The 23,016-nt window shown below is 40.0% G+C and overlaps 1 protein-coding gene across 3 annotated transcripts in view; it reads left to right on the top strand.

The window, feature by feature from the left end:
* birc6 (baculoviral IAP repeat containing 6) overlaps positions 1 to 23,016 on the top strand; it is a 195,409-nt gene that overhangs the window by 88,215 nt on the left and 84,178 nt on the right. For 2 of the 3 annotated variants that reach the window (XM_061964628.2, XM_061964626.2), the window contains exons 29-48: positions 500 to 852; positions 949 to 1,168; positions 4,431 to 4,567; positions 4,736 to 4,873; positions 5,016 to 5,146; positions 6,563 to 6,694; positions 6,879 to 7,094; positions 7,202 to 7,385; positions 8,462 to 8,635; positions 9,808 to 9,941; positions 10,026 to 10,179; positions 10,579 to 10,695; positions 13,777 to 13,937; positions 14,028 to 14,154; positions 14,256 to 14,366; positions 17,200 to 17,458; positions 17,541 to 18,112; positions 20,007 to 20,182; positions 20,257 to 20,353; positions 20,437 to 20,631. In XM_061964628.2, the coding sequence (XP_061820612.2) occupies positions 500 to 852; positions 949 to 1,168; positions 4,431 to 4,567; positions 4,736 to 4,873; positions 5,016 to 5,146; positions 6,563 to 6,694; positions 6,879 to 7,094; positions 7,202 to 7,385; positions 8,462 to 8,635; positions 9,808 to 9,941; positions 10,026 to 10,179; positions 10,579 to 10,695; positions 13,777 to 13,937; positions 14,028 to 14,154; positions 14,256 to 14,366; positions 17,200 to 17,458; positions 17,541 to 18,112; positions 20,007 to 20,182; positions 20,257 to 20,353; positions 20,437 to 20,631 (3,788 nt within the window). The remainder of the gene's footprint in view (positions 1 to 499; positions 853 to 948; positions 1,169 to 4,430; positions 4,568 to 4,735; positions 4,874 to 5,015; positions 5,147 to 6,562; positions 6,695 to 6,878; positions 7,095 to 7,201; positions 7,386 to 8,461; positions 8,636 to 9,807; positions 9,942 to 10,025; positions 10,180 to 10,578; positions 10,696 to 13,776; positions 13,938 to 14,027; positions 14,155 to 14,255; positions 14,367 to 17,199; positions 17,459 to 17,540; positions 18,113 to 20,006; positions 20,183 to 20,256; positions 20,354 to 20,436; positions 20,632 to 23,016) is intronic. The other variant, XM_061964627.2, reaches the window with a different exon arrangement.

Genomic DNA, 23,016 nt, shown 5'->3' with positions numbered 1-23,016 from the left:
CCTCATTGGCGTCTTGGCTTCACATCAAGGATATTTTCTTGGTGATGGTTCCTCAAGTGGCTTCTCAATTGATTTGTATTCCTTGTTGTAGATGTCGTGGTGTGCAGTGTTTAATTGCATTTCTGCTGTCCCACATGAGAAGTTACTCAAAAATGAACTAACTGCTTTTCTACTTACTCATCAGACCAACGAGAGACTCCAACATCCTCTGTTGTTTTTGTGTTCATCGTAAAACCAAAATGTGTCCATACTTCTTATTTAAACTTCACAGGAGGTTCTCCACTCTGCTTGTCACGGGAGATTTAGACATGTTCCTATTTAATTGCGCCAGAAAAACACTACTTTAATGATGAGCACTTCAAGTTCTCGTTTGATACCGTCACATACCATGGCATTATTACTAGCATTTGAAACCAAAATATTGCGATATTAACAATACCGTTACACCCCTAGTCATTTGTGTACAGTTGTCCAAGGTTTTTGTCTTCTTGTTATACAGGTACAATCTGGCTTGTCATCGCTTGGAGACACTCCTGCAGAATATCGACCTGCCACCTCTCAATAGCGCCAACAACGCCCAGTACTTCTTACGCAAACCAGACAAGGTGGTAGAGGAGGACCAACGTGTTTTTTCAGCCTACCAAGATTGCACCCAACTTCAGCTGCAGCTCAACCTGGCTCACCATGCCGTCCAGCGACTGCGCGTGTCACTCGGTGCCAGTCGAAAGTCTTTCCCCACCACCAAGTCTCAGGAAGCGCCAGACCTGGTCCACAACTCCTCCACAGAGCAGCTGAGAACCATCATCCGCTACCTTCTGGACACGCTGCTTAGCCTGCTGCACTCTAACAATGGTAAGAAGGGGATTAGACATTTATTGATGCCAGGGTCACAATCTCATGATTGATATGCATACTAATTTAGCCATACGTGTGTGGATACATTATCAGGCCACTCGGTGCCGTCGGTGCTCCAGAACACCTTCCATGCGCAGGCTTGTGAGGAACTCTTCAAACACCTTTGCCTCAGTGGGACACCAAAAATCCGTCTTCATGCTGGCCTGCTGTTGGTGCAGCTGTGTGGGGGCGAACGCTGGTGGGGACAGTTCCTGTCTAATGTACTGCAGGAGCTCTACAACTCTGAACAACTGCTCATCTTCCCCCAGGACAGGTAGGACAATTTGTTTCAACTCTACAGGTACAGGTACTTTATGTCATCATCCCGTTTATTTGGACCATCAAGCCTTTTTTTCTTGTTCAGTATTTTGTTGACGTGAGATCCAAAGGAGTCTTGTCTAGAGCTGGACGATATGGAACAAAACGCATATCCCGATATATTTTGGCTGAATACAGATATATACTCCAATATTCCGTTAAATGAGTTTAGGCAAACTCAAAGCCAAATATAGGTGTCAAGTTGGTTTATTGAAACATGTACTTAACATGAGTAACTTCATTAAAATGTTTAAGTGTAAATGCACATAAAAAAATATATAAAGACAAAATCTATTTTTAAACTAAATATAATCTTGAATTTTCTTTAAAGCAAACATTTAGCTATACTTAACTCCTCAGCTAATAACAAAAACACAAAAGCATACAATATAAAATAAAGTGCTTGGTTTGGAGGATTTATTTTAAATGTTGGCAGCAACTTAAAAATAATTGACCTTTCACAGTAGTAGTTTTTTTAGGTCAACATTTCTACAAAACATATGCACGTCTTTGTTCCCTCCCAAGATTTTGGCCAGGAACACCAACATGTTAACTGCAATAGGGATGTTCTGTGGGAGGTGACAATACCGCCACTGCAGCTCAACAGTTGCAACTGGGAAGTGTAGTCAATTATAGTGTGTCAATTATTTTCCGCAGCTCTGTTTTCTTTTCTACGTTTGCAACTGGGAGCATATCTTCAGCAATGTGATGGGACACCGCTTTTATAATAGCAAACACTTTTGCTTTCTTTTGGAACACAAAAGGAAAAAGAAGCAATTAGTGGGCTCCAAATTCCAATATATATTGATATGAACTATTTTTTTTGTTTTCAATATCCGCTTAAAAGAAATACCAAGATATTGATCATATTTAGGGCTATAACGATTCCTTTTAACAATTTGAGTCGATTCAGAATTTGTTTTTGCCGATACGATTCAGGGACGATATTATTTGTTTAGAACGATACCATACGAAACAAAACAATGAGTCGAAATCGATTCAGTAACTTTTTAGCAAAATTAGTCAACCACTGTGACTTTGAAATAAATACTGGATTCTGGCTGGAAACTGCAGCTGATGTTTCCTATATTCCTGTTATTTCTTGTCACGGAATAGATTATGAAATGGAATATGAAAACAAACGAGATAGTAAACAACAAATAATGGCCAAGGCATTAACATCTTGTTTGAGTAAGTCCTATTTAAATAACCAACATTTAAGGTTGAAGGAACAAGAGGAAACACTTTCTGCTCTCATTTTCAATATAGGTAGAGTAAACCAAAATTGTAATCGGTAGATTTACCTGCTATTATTAATATCAACAATAAAGTGCAACCAACATCTCTTCAGGTTGAATCAACAGTAGGTTTACCTGCTACTTTTACTCTTGTTTTTTTGACATTGAAATAATACAAATACAAATACATCAATATAAAAAATGAAGTAGTCAACGCAGCCCTAATTGAAATCAATGTAATCGGTGCTTGTCCCCCCATCCCCAAAAAAGTCACAATTTTAACATGTAACATGTCTTTAAACACTTTTATATAAATATTGTATGAAATACAATAAAATTGTCGAAACTATTACAGCAGTCTACAGTATCTTCTTACAGCTGTTTTACCACCAAACACACCATCAGCAGCTTTAACATATTTTCATGGATAAATGTTTGCCGTTTAAATATTATTTTAACATTCTTGGCTGGCGTTATCGACTCATTCTGCTTCAGTGTGGTGCAGACGAGCAGTGCTACTCTCCAACTGCTTCACCAAGTTAGCTAGCTACACGCTTTGTCATGATTTTAATTTTGTATTTCTATAATTCACTGAATATCATCCACTTCTTCTCAGCACTGTTCTTCACACTCACTTTCTTCCTTTTTATGCTAATGCTAGTGAGTAAGACCTGATGTTTTGGTTGGATCTTACGTGACTCACCGTGATATTCGCTGGGGATGCTTGTAACTAAATGTTTTGCCCTCAACCAAAAGCACATCAATTAGCCAAGAGACAGCTCATATCCCAAAAAACTCAAAAGCTGAGGTACCACGATTTGCACAAATGTAGGAAAACCAAATATTTTATCCACCATTCTCCTTATGTTCCCGGACAAAGTCACAAGTTAATATGATAGCAATCGATTTTGGTTGTCAGTCTGCCAGTCCGAGTGGCCTCTACTGAGATTTGTTGCACTGCACATGTGCTACATAGGTTGTCGAGGTATATATATAATTAACCGAAAAAATAGGATCATATGTATGAAGAATAGTTTGTAGGGGTGTAACGATTGATCCATTTATCGACAGATACATTTTTCTCTGGCATCATCAACATAAGAATAGTTAATAACTATGGTAGCTGAGAAAGGTCACAACAAGCACAAACGTCACAAGACATTATCATAAATTAAAACACAAACATTTTCAGCTGCAGCGTGATTGCAAAAGCCACAACAAATACAAACGACACAACCCAATTAATTAAAGCAACACCACAACTTTAAGCCACAAAAGACGCGACCACCACACCAAAAGTGACAGCGCAGCAAGTTACAGCGACACACCGACTTCCGCAACACAACAACACGGCAGCCACGGAAACGTCATTTAATCAGAAACAAGGAGGCTATGGAAATTAGAAAGCGAGAGGGGCCAACAACATCAACAGGGATTAGGGGACATAGATCCTTCAGCGCACCTGGGACACTGTCCGTCATTGGCGACGCTAGGGTAGAGAACAGATACTGTATGGTTGGGGAAATGTATTAAGCAGGTAAATCTACTGTTAAAATGTTCGCAACTATACTTTTATTGAAAATTGCTTGAATGTTGAAAATGTGAGCAGAAAAGGTTTCCACTTTATGATTCAACCTAAAGTGTTGGTTGTACTTTATGCAAATAAGATGTGAATGCATTGGCCATTAGTTGTTGTTTAATTGCTTCTATGTATCCATAGTTAATTTATACATAATTCCATTACAAGAAATAACAGGAATATAGGAAACTTCACCTGCAGTGTCTAGTATCCAGTATTTATTCCACAGTCAGACTGGTTGATTTTTTTTTGCTAAAAAGTTACTGAATAGATTTTTATCTCACTGTATCGTTTCGGATCAAATCGTTCTTAAAATGAATTGTTACACCCTGAATAATATGGCGTTTGAAAATGAAAATTCTACGGTATTAATGTTGTTTTTCCATCTGTGTCTATCTCAGAGTGTTCATGCTGCTATCCTGCCTTGGCCAAAGATCACTGAGCAACAGTGGCGTGTTGGAGGGTCTCCTGAACCTCCTGGACAGTCTGTTGTCTCCGCTGCAGCAACCGCAAGCTGCTGCACTACACAGGACTGAAGGTACTTCACCAATCACAGGCAGGCTGACAAGTAGCTAGCAGTAATTCTTACATCTTCAGTTTGTAATTTTTGTGTAACTTGAATTGACTTGTATGTCTTTTGATTTTAAATGCAATTGTTATTAGTTAGTCTGATTGACTGTGTGTGCATGCGTGTGTGTGTTTGCAGGTGTTCTGGATATCCCAATGATCAGCTGGGTGGTAATGCTCGTTTCCAGACTTTTGGACTACGTGACAAGTTCAGAAGATGAAGCTTCAGGTGGGAAGAAACATCTTGGAGGCAAAGAGAGAGAAAGATCTTCTACAGGTACATGAGCATGTATAAATGTCACTATATTATTCATTTTGTTATTTGACATACAGCACACATTTCAGAGTACTTCTTTGTTGAGTCCCAAGAGCTTCCTCAGCCACTGTAGACAAATAGTTGTTTTTTTCCTCTTACCTAGGAATTCAGTGGAGCTTTATAAACAACAGCCTTCAGTCTCAGAACAGCAGCAGGGTAGCTAAAGGCAGTTGCAGCAGCCTTGACAGACTTTACTCCCGCAAGATTCGCAAGCAACTGGTCCACCACAAGCAGGTACATGTGTCTCATTCCTTTACAACTCAATCCCCCTGTGATATCCTATAGTGTACAGGACACATTTCATATACAACACGCCTACACATAAATATTTTGAATTCAAACCATCACAGAGATATTAAACAATTTAGCCGTGTTCCGAACAAGCTGTTTGTGATTTGCCAACAATTGTGACGTCGTTAATATGTTAACATCAGTGGATATCTCCGTACAAGTTTTTCGGAAGACACGTGTGAGTCGAGCATTTTTTTTTCGTGAATCATTGTAGTTCATACTAAAATATGTATTGGTTTTATTGACCAGCACAGATCACTACAGCAACCTCCAGCCTCATTTAAAGAAGTAAGAAGTGCCTATTTAACTTTGTGTATCATGACAATGTACCATTCAGAAGACCGCTCTTTTACCTCCGAGTTAAATTTGAGGGATGGTCAGTTGGCGTCTGCTATTAAAGATAGTTAGTTAACAAGGTGTGTTTATTATTCTTTCACACTTTACGCACCGCTTTTTCACGTGCGTACACAGAGACATTTAGGTGCTTGTTTGAAAGATCTTAAGAAATCGTTTAACCAGAAAAAACATCAAGTTACTAACATTACCCACTGATTTGTAATGATGTAGTAAAGACTGGACATACATTTTTGGGGGTGGCATAATGTCCATCACAGGGATTAATATTAGGACAATTACGTATATAAATGTACTCACCAGAAGCCAAAAATAGTGCAAAATGCCAGCTTGTAGTCTGTTTCCCAACCATGCTGTTACTAACATCAAGACCGGAAATATTTTAAAACTCTTTGCAAATAAAAACAAAAGATGCAAAACATGTTTAAATATTCAAATGACAACAACATGGCTGTTATGGAGCCAGAACAACATCCCTAATTACCTGAAAGGTGGTAGCACAGATTGTTATACGGTCAGTGGTCAGGTGAATGCTTGTCAGTGCAAAGATGAGTGAGGAGACTGACTGCTGTGCTCACTGGCAAAATTCCTTTCAGAATACACCCTGACTGGGCTTTAAATAAAACTAAAGCTTTGAACAAATTGATGATGTTCATTCAAGAGATATGCTGACAATAAAATTGTATTTGTGTCCAAATATTGAGTTATTTTTAAAGTTAATTTAATTTATGGAAACGAGTAATCTATGATTAATCCAAATTCAAAAGTAAGTGTGATTAATCATATTTTAGGAAGTAATTGTTTGACAGCACTAAGATATATATTTTTGACAGCAGCCCCAATTGATCTATATTAAACTGTTATACTTAGAGCTTTATACCAAATATATGTTTGGTGCGCTCTGCAGTTGAGTAAAGACACACTGTATTAGGAAGTGCAGTATATTATGCACTTTTTTGATTTTGTCCTGCAGCAGAGATATTCATGATGCCCTTTTCTCTGTAGCAGTTAAATCTATTGAAAGCCAAACAAAAAGCTTTAGTGGAGCAAATTGAGAAAGAGAAGATCCAAAGCAACAAAGGTTCCTCCTACAAACTACTTGTGGAGCAGGCAAAGCTCAAGCAAGCTACATCCAAGGTAGGAAGCTTGTTACGTTGTAATAAAACCAATGTGATCAATGAATTGAATTGTGGACCTCAGGAAGACCAGTGGGTTGTTGAGGCAACCAGCTAATGGGGATCCTTAATAAAAAATCAAAATCAAATCAAATGCTTTGAGAAAGTTCATGTATTTGACAATTGACAATCCCTTGTTTCTTAAGCACTTTAAAGACCTAATCCGTCTCCGGCGGACGGCTGAATGGCCCCGCTCTACGTTGGACACGGAGTCTGCAACAGCCAAAGAAACACCAGAGGTTGAGCCGCTGCCTTTTACATTGTCCCACGAGCGCTGCATCTCTGTGGTGCAGAAGCTAGCCCTGTTTCTCCTGTCCATGGACTTTACCTGTCACGCAGACCTTTTGCTGTTTGTCTGCAAGGTACTGTCTTACATTAATTGGTTTTCTCTGTTGGCATACAAAAAAATATGATCAATTAGTTGACTAATCCCTGAATCTTTTTATATTTTAATGCGCACACACAACAGGTCCTTGCAAGGATAGCTAACGCCACCAGACCTACAATCCACCTGTCTGAGGTGGTGTCTGAGCAGCAGTTGGAGCGCCTACTTCTCCTGCTAGTAGGAACAGACTTCAATCGGGGAGATATCTCCTGGGGGGGTGCCTGGGCTCAGTATTCCCTCACCTGCATGCTACAGGACATCCTGGCAGGTGTGTTGCTTTTCTCTTTGGTCTTATTCATTTGAAACTTGAGACATGTACTGTCTGTACACACTACATTGTAAACGTTCACATCCACAGCCAGGCTAATATTAACACGTGAGGTTACTTGCTAAATGTTTTGTTTGCAAGAACAAACCCATGATTCACCCAATAGTGTACAAGTTGGACATGTTGTATCGTCAATGTGACCCTCATGCCCACCAGTCAGTTAATGAAACAGTGCAACATGTTTATATTAACAACCTATCTATGTCCTGGTCCAGCTACCGAGTTCTTTTTTGCTAAAAAGTAAAGGTGTCCCAATACAACTTTTTCACTTTCAATACGATACTGTCTTGAGTCTTGAGTATTGGCCGATACAGATATTGATTAGATACTATATCAGCTGGAATTATAGCCTATCCCATCTGCACTCGGGCAGAAGGCAGGGTACACCCTGGACAAGTTGCCACCTCATCGCATGGCCAACACAGATAGACAGACACCATTCACACACATTATACTTCAAAGTTACAAAAAAATATTCCGAAACACTGTATGAAAACATTAATTTAATTTGACTTTTGTTTTCATTACAAACATTCCATAAGGTGGTGCCATACCCTCATGCTTTGACAGTGACATCACTATTTGGAATTTCCCCTTATCTAAAATAGTTAGTGGCACAATAAAAACTACACAGGCTCTGAATAACTTTTAAGTACATTTTTTAACAATACAGAAGCAATATTGAAATTAATAAGTATAAAATGTACATAAAAATATAACTACAATAAAAATAGGGCATATGTGTACCTACATTTGCAATGCAGCTAATTGGTTTTGTGTTTTACAGACACAAAATACAATGAGACAAATGAGCTAAAAATAGCCACTTCTTAACATCTTGTGTCATATATCATGATTGATATACAGACACAATAGTCAGTCATATATCAATTATGATATATGACACAAGATGTTAGGAAGTGGCTATTTTTAGCTCATTTGTCTCATTGTATTTTGTGTTTGTAAAACACAAAACCAATGACTGTAATTCAAAATAACACTAAGTGTTGTTTCAGGTGAACTGCTGACTCCAGGTTCTCTTGACGTTATGGATGAAGTTTCTGTTGCCGAGGAGGCCGGAGCATCGTCCTCGTCGGTCGGTGTCGATACAGATGACCCCTTGCCTCAGCCAACACAGATCCCCTTAGTGGAGAGCATTGACGAGGCCCTGGTGCCCGACATCATTGCAGGTACTTCTGGGACTGTCACAGTGTTTAAAAGTGGACACGTGCCACACACTCCCAATATTATCGTAGTTTCATAGATGTCAACGCTGTCCTAGTTAATGTTAAACACACAGGTTCAAATACAGTATATGTGTTTTTCATACTCTAGAGTGTGACGGTACTGGTATTCATATATAGATTATTTTTGGTACAGAGCCTTCAATTTGGTGAAATTCTATAATTAATATCATCATCATTAATATTATTAGGGGTATCCCGATACAACTGTTGCACTTCTGATGCGATATAGATATTGACAATTGGCCAAGTGTCTTTTGCTTTTTGTTTTGGTTTTGTAGTTAGTTGTGTGTAGAAATGGCTCCCCTGAAGTGGCAGCTGGTTGCATCAGTGCTGTGCTCCTTTAATGTCTTCTATTCCTTCGTGTTCTTTAATTTTCTCCCTCTTGTTTTCATACCAAAATGGCGGCGCGGATGGCTGCCACGTTACTGTGCTTTATCGTAGTTGTCGTGTTTTTTGCTAATATTGGATTGTTGTTAGTATTGTACTTATCTGTTTGATTTATAATGCATCTTAAATTTAGTTTTGATAATCAAATTTGGAGGTGTTTAAATGTTCTGTAAAATTGGTAATACTAATTAGGACGTACAGTATATGGCATATCTAATGTAAATTAGCATTGCGGTTGTTTTTAATGCATTTCTTTTATGTTTGAATGTCACATAGACATTATGTATCCCCTGTAAATTACAGTACATTGACATAGACTTTATATCTTTATGTTCGGTTTTACAGTGTTTATAAGTAAAACTCTTTAAAGACTTTCAAATTAAGACAACCTGTTATCTCTATGGTAAGCTAACAGGAAGAGACTTGTATTGCTGTTTTTGTATCGGATGTTTTAGATGCAGGTTGCTATAATCCAATACCTGGTTTTATTTTTGGCTGATGTCAGACTGATAGCCGATATTGGATCAGGACACCCCTAATTATTATTTACTTGCATTATTGAGCAGAAAAGACACTTTAGTGGCTGAATGTTCTGCGTGATGACCTTATGACTTCGGAATTAGAAGCCCAGGTTTAATGGGCTATAAAACAATATGAAACACACTTGTTTGCATAATTCACTGCTGTGTTAGCACAACCAATATTGAAGCTTGTTCTGTTCTTCCCAGGGCCTCCACCTCTGTCATCTTTGGAAAAAGATAAAGACATAGACTTTGACTTGCTACAAGACCTGATGGATGTTGATATTGATCCTTTAGATATTGATTTGGAAAAGGATCCACTTGCTGCTAAAGTGTTCAAGGTATGTTTTGGTTTTGTGTTTATTGTCTTAGTGGTGATGATATTCAGGCTTTTTGTCATATCGTCACAATATGTGTTCTTACAGCCTATAAGCAGCACCTGGTACGACTACTGGGGTTCTGATTATGGCACATATGGGTACACTCCATATATTGGAGGGGTTGGTATTCCAGTCTCCAAACCACCCGTTGCAGTTGAGAAGCCTGGGTCACAAAGTCTTACAGTTTCAGTTTCCCAAGGTGAGCAGATTAAAGTCTTCTTTTTTTATCTTTTTTTTTTACCTGCTTGGTGGTTATAGTGTCCGCCCTGAGATCGGTAGGTTGTGAGTTCAAACCCCGGCCGAGTCATACCAAAGACTATAAAAATGGGACCCATTACCTCCCTGCTTGGCACTCAGCATCAAGGGTTGGAATTGGGGGTTAAATCACTAAAATGATTCCCGGGCATGGCCATTGCTGCTGCTCACTGCTCCCCTCACCTCCCAGGGGGTGAACAAGGAGAGGACAAATTTCACCACACCTAATGTGTGTGTGACAATCATTGGTACTTTAACTTTAACTTAACTTTAACTTTTCTATTATTAATGTTTATATGTAAGATACCTCGGAATTTGTGTTTGACCCACTCGGTGTCCTCAGCACTGGATGCTCGTCTCGAGGTGGGCTTGGAGCAGCAGGCTGAATTGATGCTGAAAATGATGGCAACATTCCAAGCCGATTCCATCCTACAGGCGCTTACGTCAGGCTCATCCGCAGGTAACCACAGCACCAAATTACATATTAATGACAGGACACAGCTAGACAAACACACATCCACTCTCACACCAGCGCTGAGTGGGACTGAACCAACACTGCCTGAACAGAAGAAGAGGCAACAACTACAATGCTTCTCCTAGCTTTTCGATAGCAAGGAGAAGCATTCGACAGCAACACGCGCAGAACAGAGCCAGCTGTAACACAATGGCTCCTCAAAACATTACATTTCGGATACACACTTGTGTGTCTTTATTGCTAAAATGGCACAATTTTTGTCCTCACGCTTGGCTCAGATCTACTTTCGGTTACTGTCCATGGTGATAAGCCTTTTAGGTAATGTAGTATATAAACATTTAGCAACACACCATCATCCTGACTTCTTAGTTTAGTTTAATATTAATTTATTCAACATGTATTTATTCAGAGAAAGACATTTAACAGCCAAGCAACTTTTTGTGTCGTTCTCACGATTCCTGGATCTAAATTTGATGTCAAAGTGGACCAAATTGTCGGAATACGTAATTATTAGCCTTTTCCTGTCCTGGTGAGAGGCATGATTTATGATCTACAATTAACTTCCAAGGAGTAGGGAAGCGACCTCCCATATGCTATGTTGTAAGCAGGCTTTTATTTACGTTTATTTAAGAGTTATAATGCATGAAAAAAATTATCCATCCGTCGTCTTGTCTGTCATAATGATAGTGAACAATGAGCAGAATTTCCCAAAAAAGTCCAGTTCCCCTTGTTAAAATTATTTGAATCTTATAACACTGATTCTTGGGGCGACGATTCGATTCAGAATCAATTCAACACAATTCCTGATTCCAACAGATTCTCGCAATATATTATTTGGTATATAAATTATAATAAAACATTTAAAAAATGGATTACAGGTTACGAAAACTCTTCTTGGCTGCTGATGTTTACGTACAAGTAAGCTCAAAGATGACCTAAAAAACTTGTTTTAATTGATTCCTAAAAATGTTTACGTAATTTGATTTCATTTCCAAGTAGCGTGACGGTAGCGTTGCTACTTTTTGAACCAGTACTGATTGGTGTAGCTTAGCTATCTTTAGCCCCGTGTAGCGTCCATTAAAGCTACAAGCTACAATAGAGAGATTAAAGCTGCGAGTAGCGTTTGACTGGCCCTCTCTCCCATTGAACCGCGGGGTTTACACGAGTCTGCCGGTGCGCACAACACTTGGGGTCACTTACTTCCCGATGCCCTGATCCACCACCAATAATTTCAGGAAGATGGGAGCATGTGGAAGGAAATTATGACTGATGCAATTTTTCTTCACAAGGTGGCGATAATGGTGCCAAATTTAACATGTAGTTGCGTCTCATCAGTCACCCGACTCCATCCATCCATCCATTTTCTACCGCTTGTCCCATTCGGGGTCGCCGGGAGTGCTGGAGCCTATCTCAGCTGCAATCGGGCGGAAGGCGGGGTACACCCTGGACAAGTCGCCACCTCATCACAGTGCCAACACAGATTGACAGACAACATTCACACTCACATTCACTCACTAGGGACCATTTAGTGTTGCCAATCAACCTATCCCCAGGTGCATGTCTTTGGAGGTGGGAGGAAGCCGGAGTACCTGGAGGGAACCCACGCAGTCACGGGGAGAACATACAAACTCCACACAGAAATACTCATCAAAAAACTTCAGGAAGAACAAAGCATGTCCAAGAAAGTTATGACTATAATTATTTTCCACCACAAGGTGGCGATAATGGTGCCGAAGTTAACATGCAGTTGCATCCTATCAGACACCCCGACTCATCACCAAAAACTTCAGGAAGATTGGAGGATGTGGAAGGAAGTTAGGACTGTTGCAATTTTTCACTACAAGTGGGCGATATTGGCACCAATGCAGTCAAGTTGCATCCCACCCAATACTCCCACTCATCATCAAAAATTTCACAAAGATAGAAATATGTGTAAGGAACTTAGAAGTTTTCACCACAAGCTGGCGATAATGGTGCCGCAGTAGCATAGTCGTTTATAAAGACAGCATGGCCAACTAAGCAGCAGACCCCATGACTGCAACCAAGAATGTGTGCAGCGAGGCCCGGAGGATGCATGCAATTTGCTGTCGTTTTGACGTTAGTTTTTCTGATGATAAAAAGCAAAATAATACATCTCATCTTCCAACTAAACGCAAAAAAGCAAAAAAAACACGCTTTCATTTCGTGAAAGTATAATTTTGCGGCCGTATTTGACGCACTCTGCTACTACCGGTACATCCCTGCAGTGTTTCGTGACCAGTAGGAACTCTTAACACGCACCCGACGGCGCAATAAAAGTAAAAAAAATACGCAGAAAGACCAAAAAAATTACTTATTACCCTCATTTTGCAAAAAGCGTCATTAGCTGCGGATCAACTTCAAAATGTGAAAGACCAGTCCATTGAGAGGCCATTCTCTTGAACGGAGACAAGTCAGCAGCGCAGAGACGTCACCAACTGATGGACAGAGGAGTGGCCCACCCCGGGTCCCGACAGGTTGCGCCTCCCCCGGGTAGGCTGATCCGTGATCACCTGATAACCTCTCCACGCAGGAGAGGGAGGAAGAGCAGAAAAGAGAAACGGCAGATCAACTGGTCTAAAAAGGGGTCTATTTAAAGGTTTGAGTATACAAATGAGTTTTAAGATGGTACTTAAATGCTTGTAACTGATGTATCATCTCTAACTGTTACCGGTAGGGCATTCCAGAGTACCTGCAGACTTTTTTGGGCTCTGGGAATCACTAATAAGCGCAGATTGATCAGTAGCCCGTGAACTGCAGCCAAGTTCCCCCATTACGGCACGGCCCGAGTGTCAAAAAGAACGTGTTCGTGTTAATCGGCCGATAAAGAAAATTTGTGCCGTAATTGAAATTTATAGTTAACTCCTTATTATCGCGTAAATCTTGACAGCCCTAATATATAAGTATATATATATATATATATATATATATATATATATATACACACACACACACACTAAAATGCAATGTTTGATTTTTCTAGGAGTTGGTCTTTAGCAGTCATATTGCATTCTAATAATGAATCTTATGTCCTGCCTTCTTTTCTAGCCTGCCAGACCAACAATGGCACAGACGACTCTCTTTTGAGGGCTCTCCATGGCAGTGCATCTCCTCCTGGCAGCACCCTCATAGTCCAACCCTCTTCCATTCCCATGCTGAGTGCTTGCTTTAACAAACTCTTCTCCATGCTGCAAGTCCACCATGTTCAGGTTAGCACTCCGTTTTCACTCTCCAAATGCTCTTTTTAGAATATTTCAAGAAGTGCAGTTGTGATCACATCCAAACATGTCTTCCATCAGTTGGAGTCCCTCCTGCAGTTGTGGATTACGCTCAGTCTCAACACAAGCTCAAGTGGCAGTGAAGATAATGGATCTGACATCTTCTTGTTTAATTCAAGCCGAGTACCCACCATTCCACTTAACCAAGGTCAGAAATGCACACTATCATGGCCTGTGAAGTTGAGCTGCTTGTAGTGTGTGCACATGATAGTAGAGTAATCTAGTGTTTGTATGTGTGTGTGTGTCCAGCATCCATTAGCAGTTTCCTCTCTGTGCTGGCGTGGTACCCAAACACCTCTCTGAGAACATGGTGCCTGGTGCTTCATTCATTGACCCTTATGACCAACATGCCCTGCCATGGTCAGTATTGTACTCTTACTTCTTTTAGCATCTAGAATGTCGTACTCAGGGCTCAGATTGTCCCTTGGTGAAGCCTTTTCTTTTGCATGGAAATATTTGAGTCCATTATAGGGTTGTATGATAAATTTTAATTCTTTTTTTAAATTTTTAAAATCGAATAAGAATTGTGATTCATTCAAAAAACTTTTTTTTGACACCCCCACTAAACATGCTTCACTACACACTGTAGGAGGATACAATAGCTAACCGCTTACAGCAAGCTAGAGCTCCTCAATGTAAACACAGACATCAGCTATAACGATACCAAATACAAGAGCTGTATATAGTCGATGCTACAATGATTACATCGATATGTTTTAATTGTCTCAAAATCTTTTGTATGACCCTGTAACTACTTGGTATTGGAATAATACTCAAATTTGTAGTATCACCCAAAACGTATGTAAAGTATCCAAACAGACGAATAAGTGCTTATTACATTTTAACAAAAGTGTAGATAGAACATGTTAAAACAGAAAGTAAGCAGATATTAACAGTAAATTCACAAGTAGATAAACAATCAATTTTTTTACAGCTGTTCCCTGATAATTTTGACAAAATAATACATTCAGAAATGACATATGTTAATGCATACATCAGTAGCCATATTAGGGGCTTTTGTTTGCTTACTTAGTACTGAAAGAGATGTTGTCGAATATGTTCACTGTTATTTATTGACAAAAATGTTCTTTGAATGCAATAAGAAACATATGTTTATTATATCATAAGATTTTTTGTTAAAATAAATAATGACATTTTGTTTGTGGTCCCCTTTGTTTTGAAAAGTATTGAAATATATTTTGGTACCGGTACTGGTACCAACATATTTGTATCTACAAAACCCTTGTCCAATATGTTGAAATGTTGACAATTAATCACTGAGAATTATGAAAATAACTACAAACCTACATTTTTTTTACTCCTTCGCTAAAAGCCATTACGATATTTTTCGGACTATAAGGCACACTTAAACTCCTTTTATTTTCTAAAAAATCGACAGTGCGCCTTATAACTCGGTGCACTTAATGTACGGAATAATTTTGGTTGTGCTTACAGACCCCGAAGCTATTTTATTTGGTACACAGTGTGACCAGTAGTAGCAGTCACAAATAAGAGATACGTGTAGACTGTAAGATGACGTCAGTAAACACCACCAAAACTTTAAATGTTCCATTGAGACTATAGGGCATAAGACACGGCACTCAAAAATCTGTCAACATTTTTTAGTACGACCTTGGTAAGCTATGAAGCCGCACCGCTTGATGGATTGTCAGAGCACTACGGCTACCGTAGTCAGACATACGAGTATTATTATGGTGTGGTATGACCACAAAATGGCACCCATTAGCATACATATTATTTGGCGTTTTGTTTCGCAATATTATGCAATACCAACTCTTCTTACCTTTTGGTACATGTGATCTGTATTTGGGATCTGCATAAGTCCTGAAAATTTGCGCGCGTCTGCTTTTGTAGCCTGTTCCGACGGCGTAGTCGATAAGCTTTGTCTTTTTCTCTATCTTTTTGTTATTGGGCATTTATCTTCCGCTGTTGCCATTTCTAATATAAAGTAGCGTAATGTTGTAACTTATATCTGTCAGTAGACTCGCTATGAAAGCGCTAAAAACTACTGGTGTAGTGGGTTTACATAATTCATCCACGGAACTTTAGTTATTTGCGTTCCGGTCAGACGTTTTTTCACGGGACAAATGTACGTGTTGTTGCACGAGTGAGCCACGGATGAGGAGATACTGCTCCTTTATTAATTTAAGTTAAGTCTGAACGTCATTAAAACAGTTAGCTCCTAGTACTTCTTCGACTCCCGCCTTTGCACGCTACACCGGTACAACAAAGATGATAGGAAAAAAACACTGTCGAAGGTGAGCCACGTAAAAAGGGCCGCTTACAAAACGGCACATCCTCAAGCAACTGTCAAAAAGCGACTTGAAGATGATCTGTAAAACATAATCTATGCAACATTTTGACCAAAGAACCACCAATGCATGTAGACCATAAGGAAGTGTTTTAAATAAAATAAAAAAATAAAAATAGGATTTTTTTAATGCGCTTTATAATCCTGTGCACCTTTTGTATGAAAATAGACCTGAAAAAGACCCGCTCATCGGCAGTGCGCCTTATAATCCGGTGCGCCCTATGGTCTGGAAAATATGGTAATTGAAAACATTTCGAAAATAATTTGGAGTTGTCCATCGCCACATTGCACTTTAAAGTTTGCGAAGCATCTTCTTTGTATTTTTGGCTGAAATTTAGCATTTCCAAGCATTATATTGGCTAAATTAACTAAACATTTCAATACTACTTACTGTTGGCCACAGGAGGAGTCAATCCAATCAGACATTGCGCCGTTTAGTATCGTGGCCACTGATTTGCTCAGCTTCAGACAGCATACAGATCTGCATTTACGAGTGTAATGGTGAGAGCTCTAATAATAACACAAAAATGTATTTAGAAGGTTTTTTTAAGCTCTCGCTGTGAAAATGTAATTAATAAATCTCACTTCACAGGATTTAATTTACCCCGGTCATGCCCGGAATGAACTAACAGCAATAAACAAGGGATTACTGTACGATTTATTATTAAGTGTGCTTTCTTTATTGTCCGCATGCATTCTGTGTGTCCACTTGCCACAGCTGGTACATGCTAACATACTATATGCTAGCACGCATACAGCGACTTCCATGTTGCTGTAATTAGAACTTTGTGCTCCAGTCTAAAAGAAGATAAAATGTAACAGCAATATCTCTTGTCAAACCACATATTTATGAACCTTCAGCCTCCAGTAATGGGATGAGTTCACCAGAAAGCACTGCGCAACAGATGGTGTCCGATCTGACGCTGGTCCATGTCCTGGTGCGCTTCCTGTCGGGCAGCAACACCAGTGGAACTAACCAGCACAGCTCTCAGGTGGGACCCACTGCCACTCAAGCTTTGCACGAGTTTCTGAGTCGCTTGCAGGTGCACCTTTCTTCCACCTGTCCACAAATGTTCAGCGAGTTCCTCCTAAAACTTCTGCACATCCTGTCCACTGAAAGGTAAGCAGGATGCTTTGAATTGATGAATACTTGATGAATTCTGCTTGTAATTTTGAGCTAATATGACATATTGATACTTCAGGGGTCCGTTCCAGTCGGGTCAAGGTCCTCTGGATGCACAGGTAAAGCTGTTGGAGTTTACATTGGAGCAGAACTTCGAGGTGGTCTCTGTGGCCACGATCTCCTCAGTCATCGAGTCCATCACGTTCCTGGTTCACCACTACATCACTTGCGCCGACAAAGTGGTCTCACGCAGCGGCTCGGACAGCTCTGTGGGAGCTCGAGCCTGCTTTGGAGGCCTTTTTGCCAACATCATTCGACCTGGAGATGCAAAAGCCGTCTGCGGTGAAACCACACGCGATCAGCTGATGTTCGACCTCCTTAAGTTGGTCAACGTGCTGGTGCAGTTTCCTCTGTCAGGGGACAGAGAATTCAGTGGTCGGCTATCGACGGCTTGCAGCGGAGCAGCCGATAGCAGTGTGTCAGATGAAGAGAAAGTCTGTGGCAGCAAAGAAAGCGTAGCCGGAGGATCATCTTCCAGTCAGGGACCGTCTGCTGGAGTGGCTGATCTGGTCCTCGCTAATCAGCAGATAATGAGTCAGATCTTGTCTGCCCTCGGTCAATGCAACAGCAGTGCCATGGCCATGATTATAGGTAAGAACTACATGCTGACAATATGCAGCATTTCCTTTGACAATCACAGCAACAATTAGCTCATTTGCAGTCTGTACTCGTGAATTTTGACTCCTTACTGTAGATCAGGGTGTCTAAAGTGTCTTTTGTTGGCCCACGTCTTATTCTGAAAATAAAATAAAAAAGGCCCGCATCTGAAGACCACAAGAAAGGTTTAAGGTGACATGAAAAAGTCAGCATACGTGCATGTGGAATGTCCACAAAAACACGGAAAACCGTGTTTTTAAACATTAAATAACAAGCGTCAAAATATCACTTCCACATTTTTTTTTTGTGAAAGATTGTAGCGTGTAAAGACGGGAGTCGAAGGAGAAGTGTCAAAAGATGGGGCTAATTTTTTAATGACATTCAGACTTTGTTTTCTTATCAGCAATCAAGTACAGGGTATCCACGGACTCTGAAATAAGCTTGCTAGTTAGAGTATAGTTAGCATCATCTAGCTAGCTTACGTGTTGCAGCCTGCATTCGCTCTCTGAGCCACAACATTGACGGTTTTCTACTTTGCTGCTAATCATATTTGTGATGTGTGTCCAAACTTTTGGCCTGTACTGTACATCCCTAATTAATAGTGTAACAATAGCAACACAATATTTTAACTTGTTCTTTTTTCTATTGTTACATACATGCCCGGAATGAACTAACAGCAATAAACAAGGGATTACTGTACGATTTGAGCAAAACAAAGTCAGTTGTAAGCAATAACTAAACAAAATCAAGCATACATTTAAATTATTTGGTTTTTGATCTCAAAGTTCTCCTGCGTCCAAGGAATCATTTGAAACATTAACAAAAACGACAACAAAATTACTGAGAAAATAAAAATATCTAACCACTCTTATCGATTTCAATATGGATACTACCTCTGGTATCGAAACCAACAATTCATGGATCGATTTGCATTCCTCTGTCGTGTACACTGACAGTGACAATGCTGATTCACCAACAGTTGTTTTTATATCGTCTCTCTAACTCTTATTAATCTACTTTAATTTCCTGTTAATATCTGCTTACTTTCTGCTCTAACGTGGTTCCAGCTACACTTCTAAAAGTTTACTAACCACTTATTTCTGGGTGTCGTTTCAAACTATTTTAGCATTTAGCTCAACTATTAGCATGCCTGCTTCTGGCTTGCTCTCGGTGTGTAACATGTTCAGCCTCGTCCGCATACTTGATAACGTTACTAAAGAAACCAGTAAAAGCAGTATATCTGTTGTAATGGACGAAATTACTATTTCGGAGAGCGGCTCCACACTATGTATGGAAATACATAATTAGCTGCCGGGGGACCCAAAAATAAATGTCAATCAGACGGGATCAGTGTTTGTGAACGGCATTAAAAGACATAAATTGGCAATGACCGATCAATTTATACAATTAATCAACATTTACTTGTATAGCCCTTAATCACAAATGTCTCAAAGGGCTGCGCAAGCCACAACGACATCCCACATCAGAACAAGAAAAAACTCAACCCTATTGGATCAACGTGAAACCCTTGGGTGTCCAGTACAATGGATGCCGAGTGAATACGGTTAATATTGTGAGAGTCCAGTCCATAGTGGGGCTACCAGGGGATGCTCTTGCATGTAGACAAGTCGGGGCGCCGAACATGAATTTATTATGTGTGGAAAAAAGTACTATTTATTTAGTTGTTTATTTGCCACATAGATAATAACATTTTTAGTTTTCTGATTTTGTCGTTTATATGGTCTAATGAATCCTTATGAACGCTGTACATTGGATTGGTTTGTATATGCGTGTATGTGGCCATCGGTGGCAACGTTTGGACACCTCGCTTTAGATCATTATTCACAATGTATTCTGCCTTTTTAAGACCACACTCTTTGTTCTTTAGGAGCCAGTGGTCTTCACCTAACAAAACATGAAAACTTTCACGGGGGTCTGGATGCCATTTCGGTGGGTGATGGCCTCTTCACCATCCTCACTACCCTTAGCAAGAAAGCCACCTCTGTGCAAGTCATGTTGCAGCCCATCCTCACATACATGGCCTGTGGATACATGGGTCGACAGGTAGACATAACACACTTATTTGGCATACATTTAGTTTTTGAAAATGTTTTATTTTGTTTATTTCCATTCTTAAGGGGTCTCTTTCCACTTGTCAGCTGTCTGAGCCTCTTTTGTGGTTCATTCTCCGGGTGCTGGATACGAGTGAGGCTCTCAAAGCATTCCATGACATGGGTATGCATACACACTGCTACATTATGATCAATTAATACAATTGATGTCATCCTGTTGACATGTATCACTCTTTTTCTAACTAGGTGGTGTGCAGCTGATTTGTAACAACATGGTGACCAGCACTCGGGCAATTGTGAACACAGCGCGCAGCATGGTGTCCACCATCATGAAGTTCTTAGATTCTGGTCCTGGAAAGGCGTCAGACGGCAACCTCAAAGGCCGAATGATGACATCCGAGCCGGACAACGCAGAGGGACTCCACAACTTTGCCCCATTAGGTGCGTAAATGCATTTCAAAGTCTGCCAAAAACACAAATTAGCAGATAGATTAAAAATATGCACGCAGTTAACATTTTCTTACTTTCATCAAAATGAATAACTCCATTCCCATTTAAAAAATTAATACATCACTATCAATAAATCTAAATGATAATTTCATTCAATACTAGGTGTGCCACACTGATCAGATATCCACAAAACAAGTATGGATTTTATAGGCTTGCATGTAAAATATGTGCTATAATCTCCGATACAATCAGTCCTGCAGTGTGTTTATTTGTGCAAAGCTGGACAGCCAGTTAACATCTAACTGTTGTTAGGATCTGTTACATTGCAGCATGCCTTGTTTTGAGTTTGTGTGTTCTTCCTGTTTTGTTGGTGTTTGCCCTGTAACTGCTTTACGCCTGTTCCCTCAGCACTTTTCCCTGTACTTGTTTTCTGTTGGTAATTAGGACTATTTATGTTGACCCTGAAACACTATTCTTTGTTGAGACATTATTCTTTCCATGATGATGTCAAGTCCTAACGTACTTTGTGGACACCATCTGCTCCATGCACATTGTGAGTTTGTTGCTGTTATCCAGCATTCTGGTTTGGTTTACTTTGTAGTCTGTCCAGTTTAATTTTTGTCGTGCATAGCTTTCCCTATGCTTTCAGAGCACTTCCCTGTTGCTCCCGCCTTTTGTTTTAGTCATCAAATATTTTTCATCTGCACGTTGCCTCCTCGGCTGTCTGCATTAAGAAATCACAACAACCTTTGCCCTCTTACACAACGTGTTCTTGACAAATGTCGTCCAATAAGCACACAAGGTTGGTCTTTTCTTGTATTTTAGTCAAGTTATTTATAAAAGGTAAACATTGTGGGCTGTAGGCTATGAGGAGTTAGCAGTTACACAACAGCTAAGCGCACAATAGCACACATGCTAGACATATGTAATAAGTGTCCTTAATTGAAAATATTGCAGTCTAAAATGCACATTTGTCAATATAAACAAGTCGCCACGCCTTACAAATGAGGATTGTTTTTTTACGTGGAAACAAATTAAAGAAATATATTGTATGAATAGATATATATATATAGCCTATATTATTTAGGCACGATTGTCTCGTGATGCGCAGAAAATGTGGCCACTGAAAAACTTTGATCATCCGTAAGCAAGACTCATGCGAGTGTCTGGAGCCTCGGCGGTAAGACGAGGCGCCGGCCGCTTTGCCGCACTTTTGCTCTGGTGGCTTGGGCGATGGGGCGGCTCTCTAGCGGCAGGACGCACACAGCCCAGCTTTGGACTCCAGCCAGACCCATTCAGCCCTTAGTGCCAATCCTTGTCCTGTAGTTATGGGTCTGACTTGCCGACCTCTCTTACCCGCATTGTTCTGACATGTGATGCCAGATATACAGCAGTGATGGTTGCTAAATACTGCAAGGGAAGTTTAGTTTCCCCTAAAATATAAAAAAAAAGTGGTCAAATATGTCCTTTTGTGTTTGCATTTTATTGACAAATGCATTAGAATTGTTTAGAATTGTTTAGAAACAGCTACTTTGGCGACAGCTGGCGTGCCTTCTTTTCATTGATGTGGTAGCGTCACAGTGCTGAAGCCAAACTCGACGATCATTGGATAAATGCTCGACTTTGTCCCGCTCACCAACGGTGAGCCAATGAATAAGAGTAATCGAAAGGGGTTCGCCGGGCTTGCGCATGATGATTGGATGACCTGTCTGGGCTGAATCCCTTTTTGAGCGAATCGGCAATCTTGAAATCCAAAACACTGCCAAAGCATTTTTCAACTTTCATTCCGTTGTTCCTGTTCATATAGAGATATTTATAATGTTTAAAAGTTTTCTTTGTAAAATCTAGCATGTTTATTAGGGATGATGTTCGAAACTGGTTCTCCCGATTGTTCGATAAGAAAAGAACCGATTCCATGGATTCTAATCACTTTTTGAGAACCGGTTCCCGTTATCGAAGCCACTATACCGTATTTTCGCAACCATAGAGCGCACCGTATTAAAAGGCGCCGTATCAGTTACGGGTGCTATTTCTGTATTTAACGCATAAATAAGGCGCAGCGTATTTTTGGGCGCAGGCATGGTTAAACATATGCAAGCTTCAAACATACGCTATCTTAAAACATACGCTAGCATGCATGGACGCTGTTTTAAAAAGGCAGCAGGAGCAAAGCTGAGTTCGGTTGTACTTTATTGAAGTATTTATAAATGTACTCAAATTATTTTTTGATCAATCCTCATCCACAAATCCATCAAAGTCCTCATCCTCTGTGTCCGAAATGAACAGCTGGGCAAGTTCTCCATCAAAAACGCCAGATTCCCTCTCCTCATTTTCAAAGTCAGTCTCGTTGCCCATTAGCATAGCAAGCTAGCACAA

The sequence above is a fragment of the Nerophis lumbriciformis genome, linkage group LG02, assembly GCF_033978685.3.
Source record: "Nerophis lumbriciformis linkage group LG02, RoL_Nlum_v2.1, whole genome shotgun sequence".
NCBI lineage: Eukaryota > Metazoa > Chordata > Actinopteri > Syngnathiformes > Syngnathidae > Nerophis > Nerophis lumbriciformis.
The sequence above is the reverse complement of the archived record's forward strand: the minus strand, read 5'-3'. Positions and strand labels throughout refer to the sequence as shown.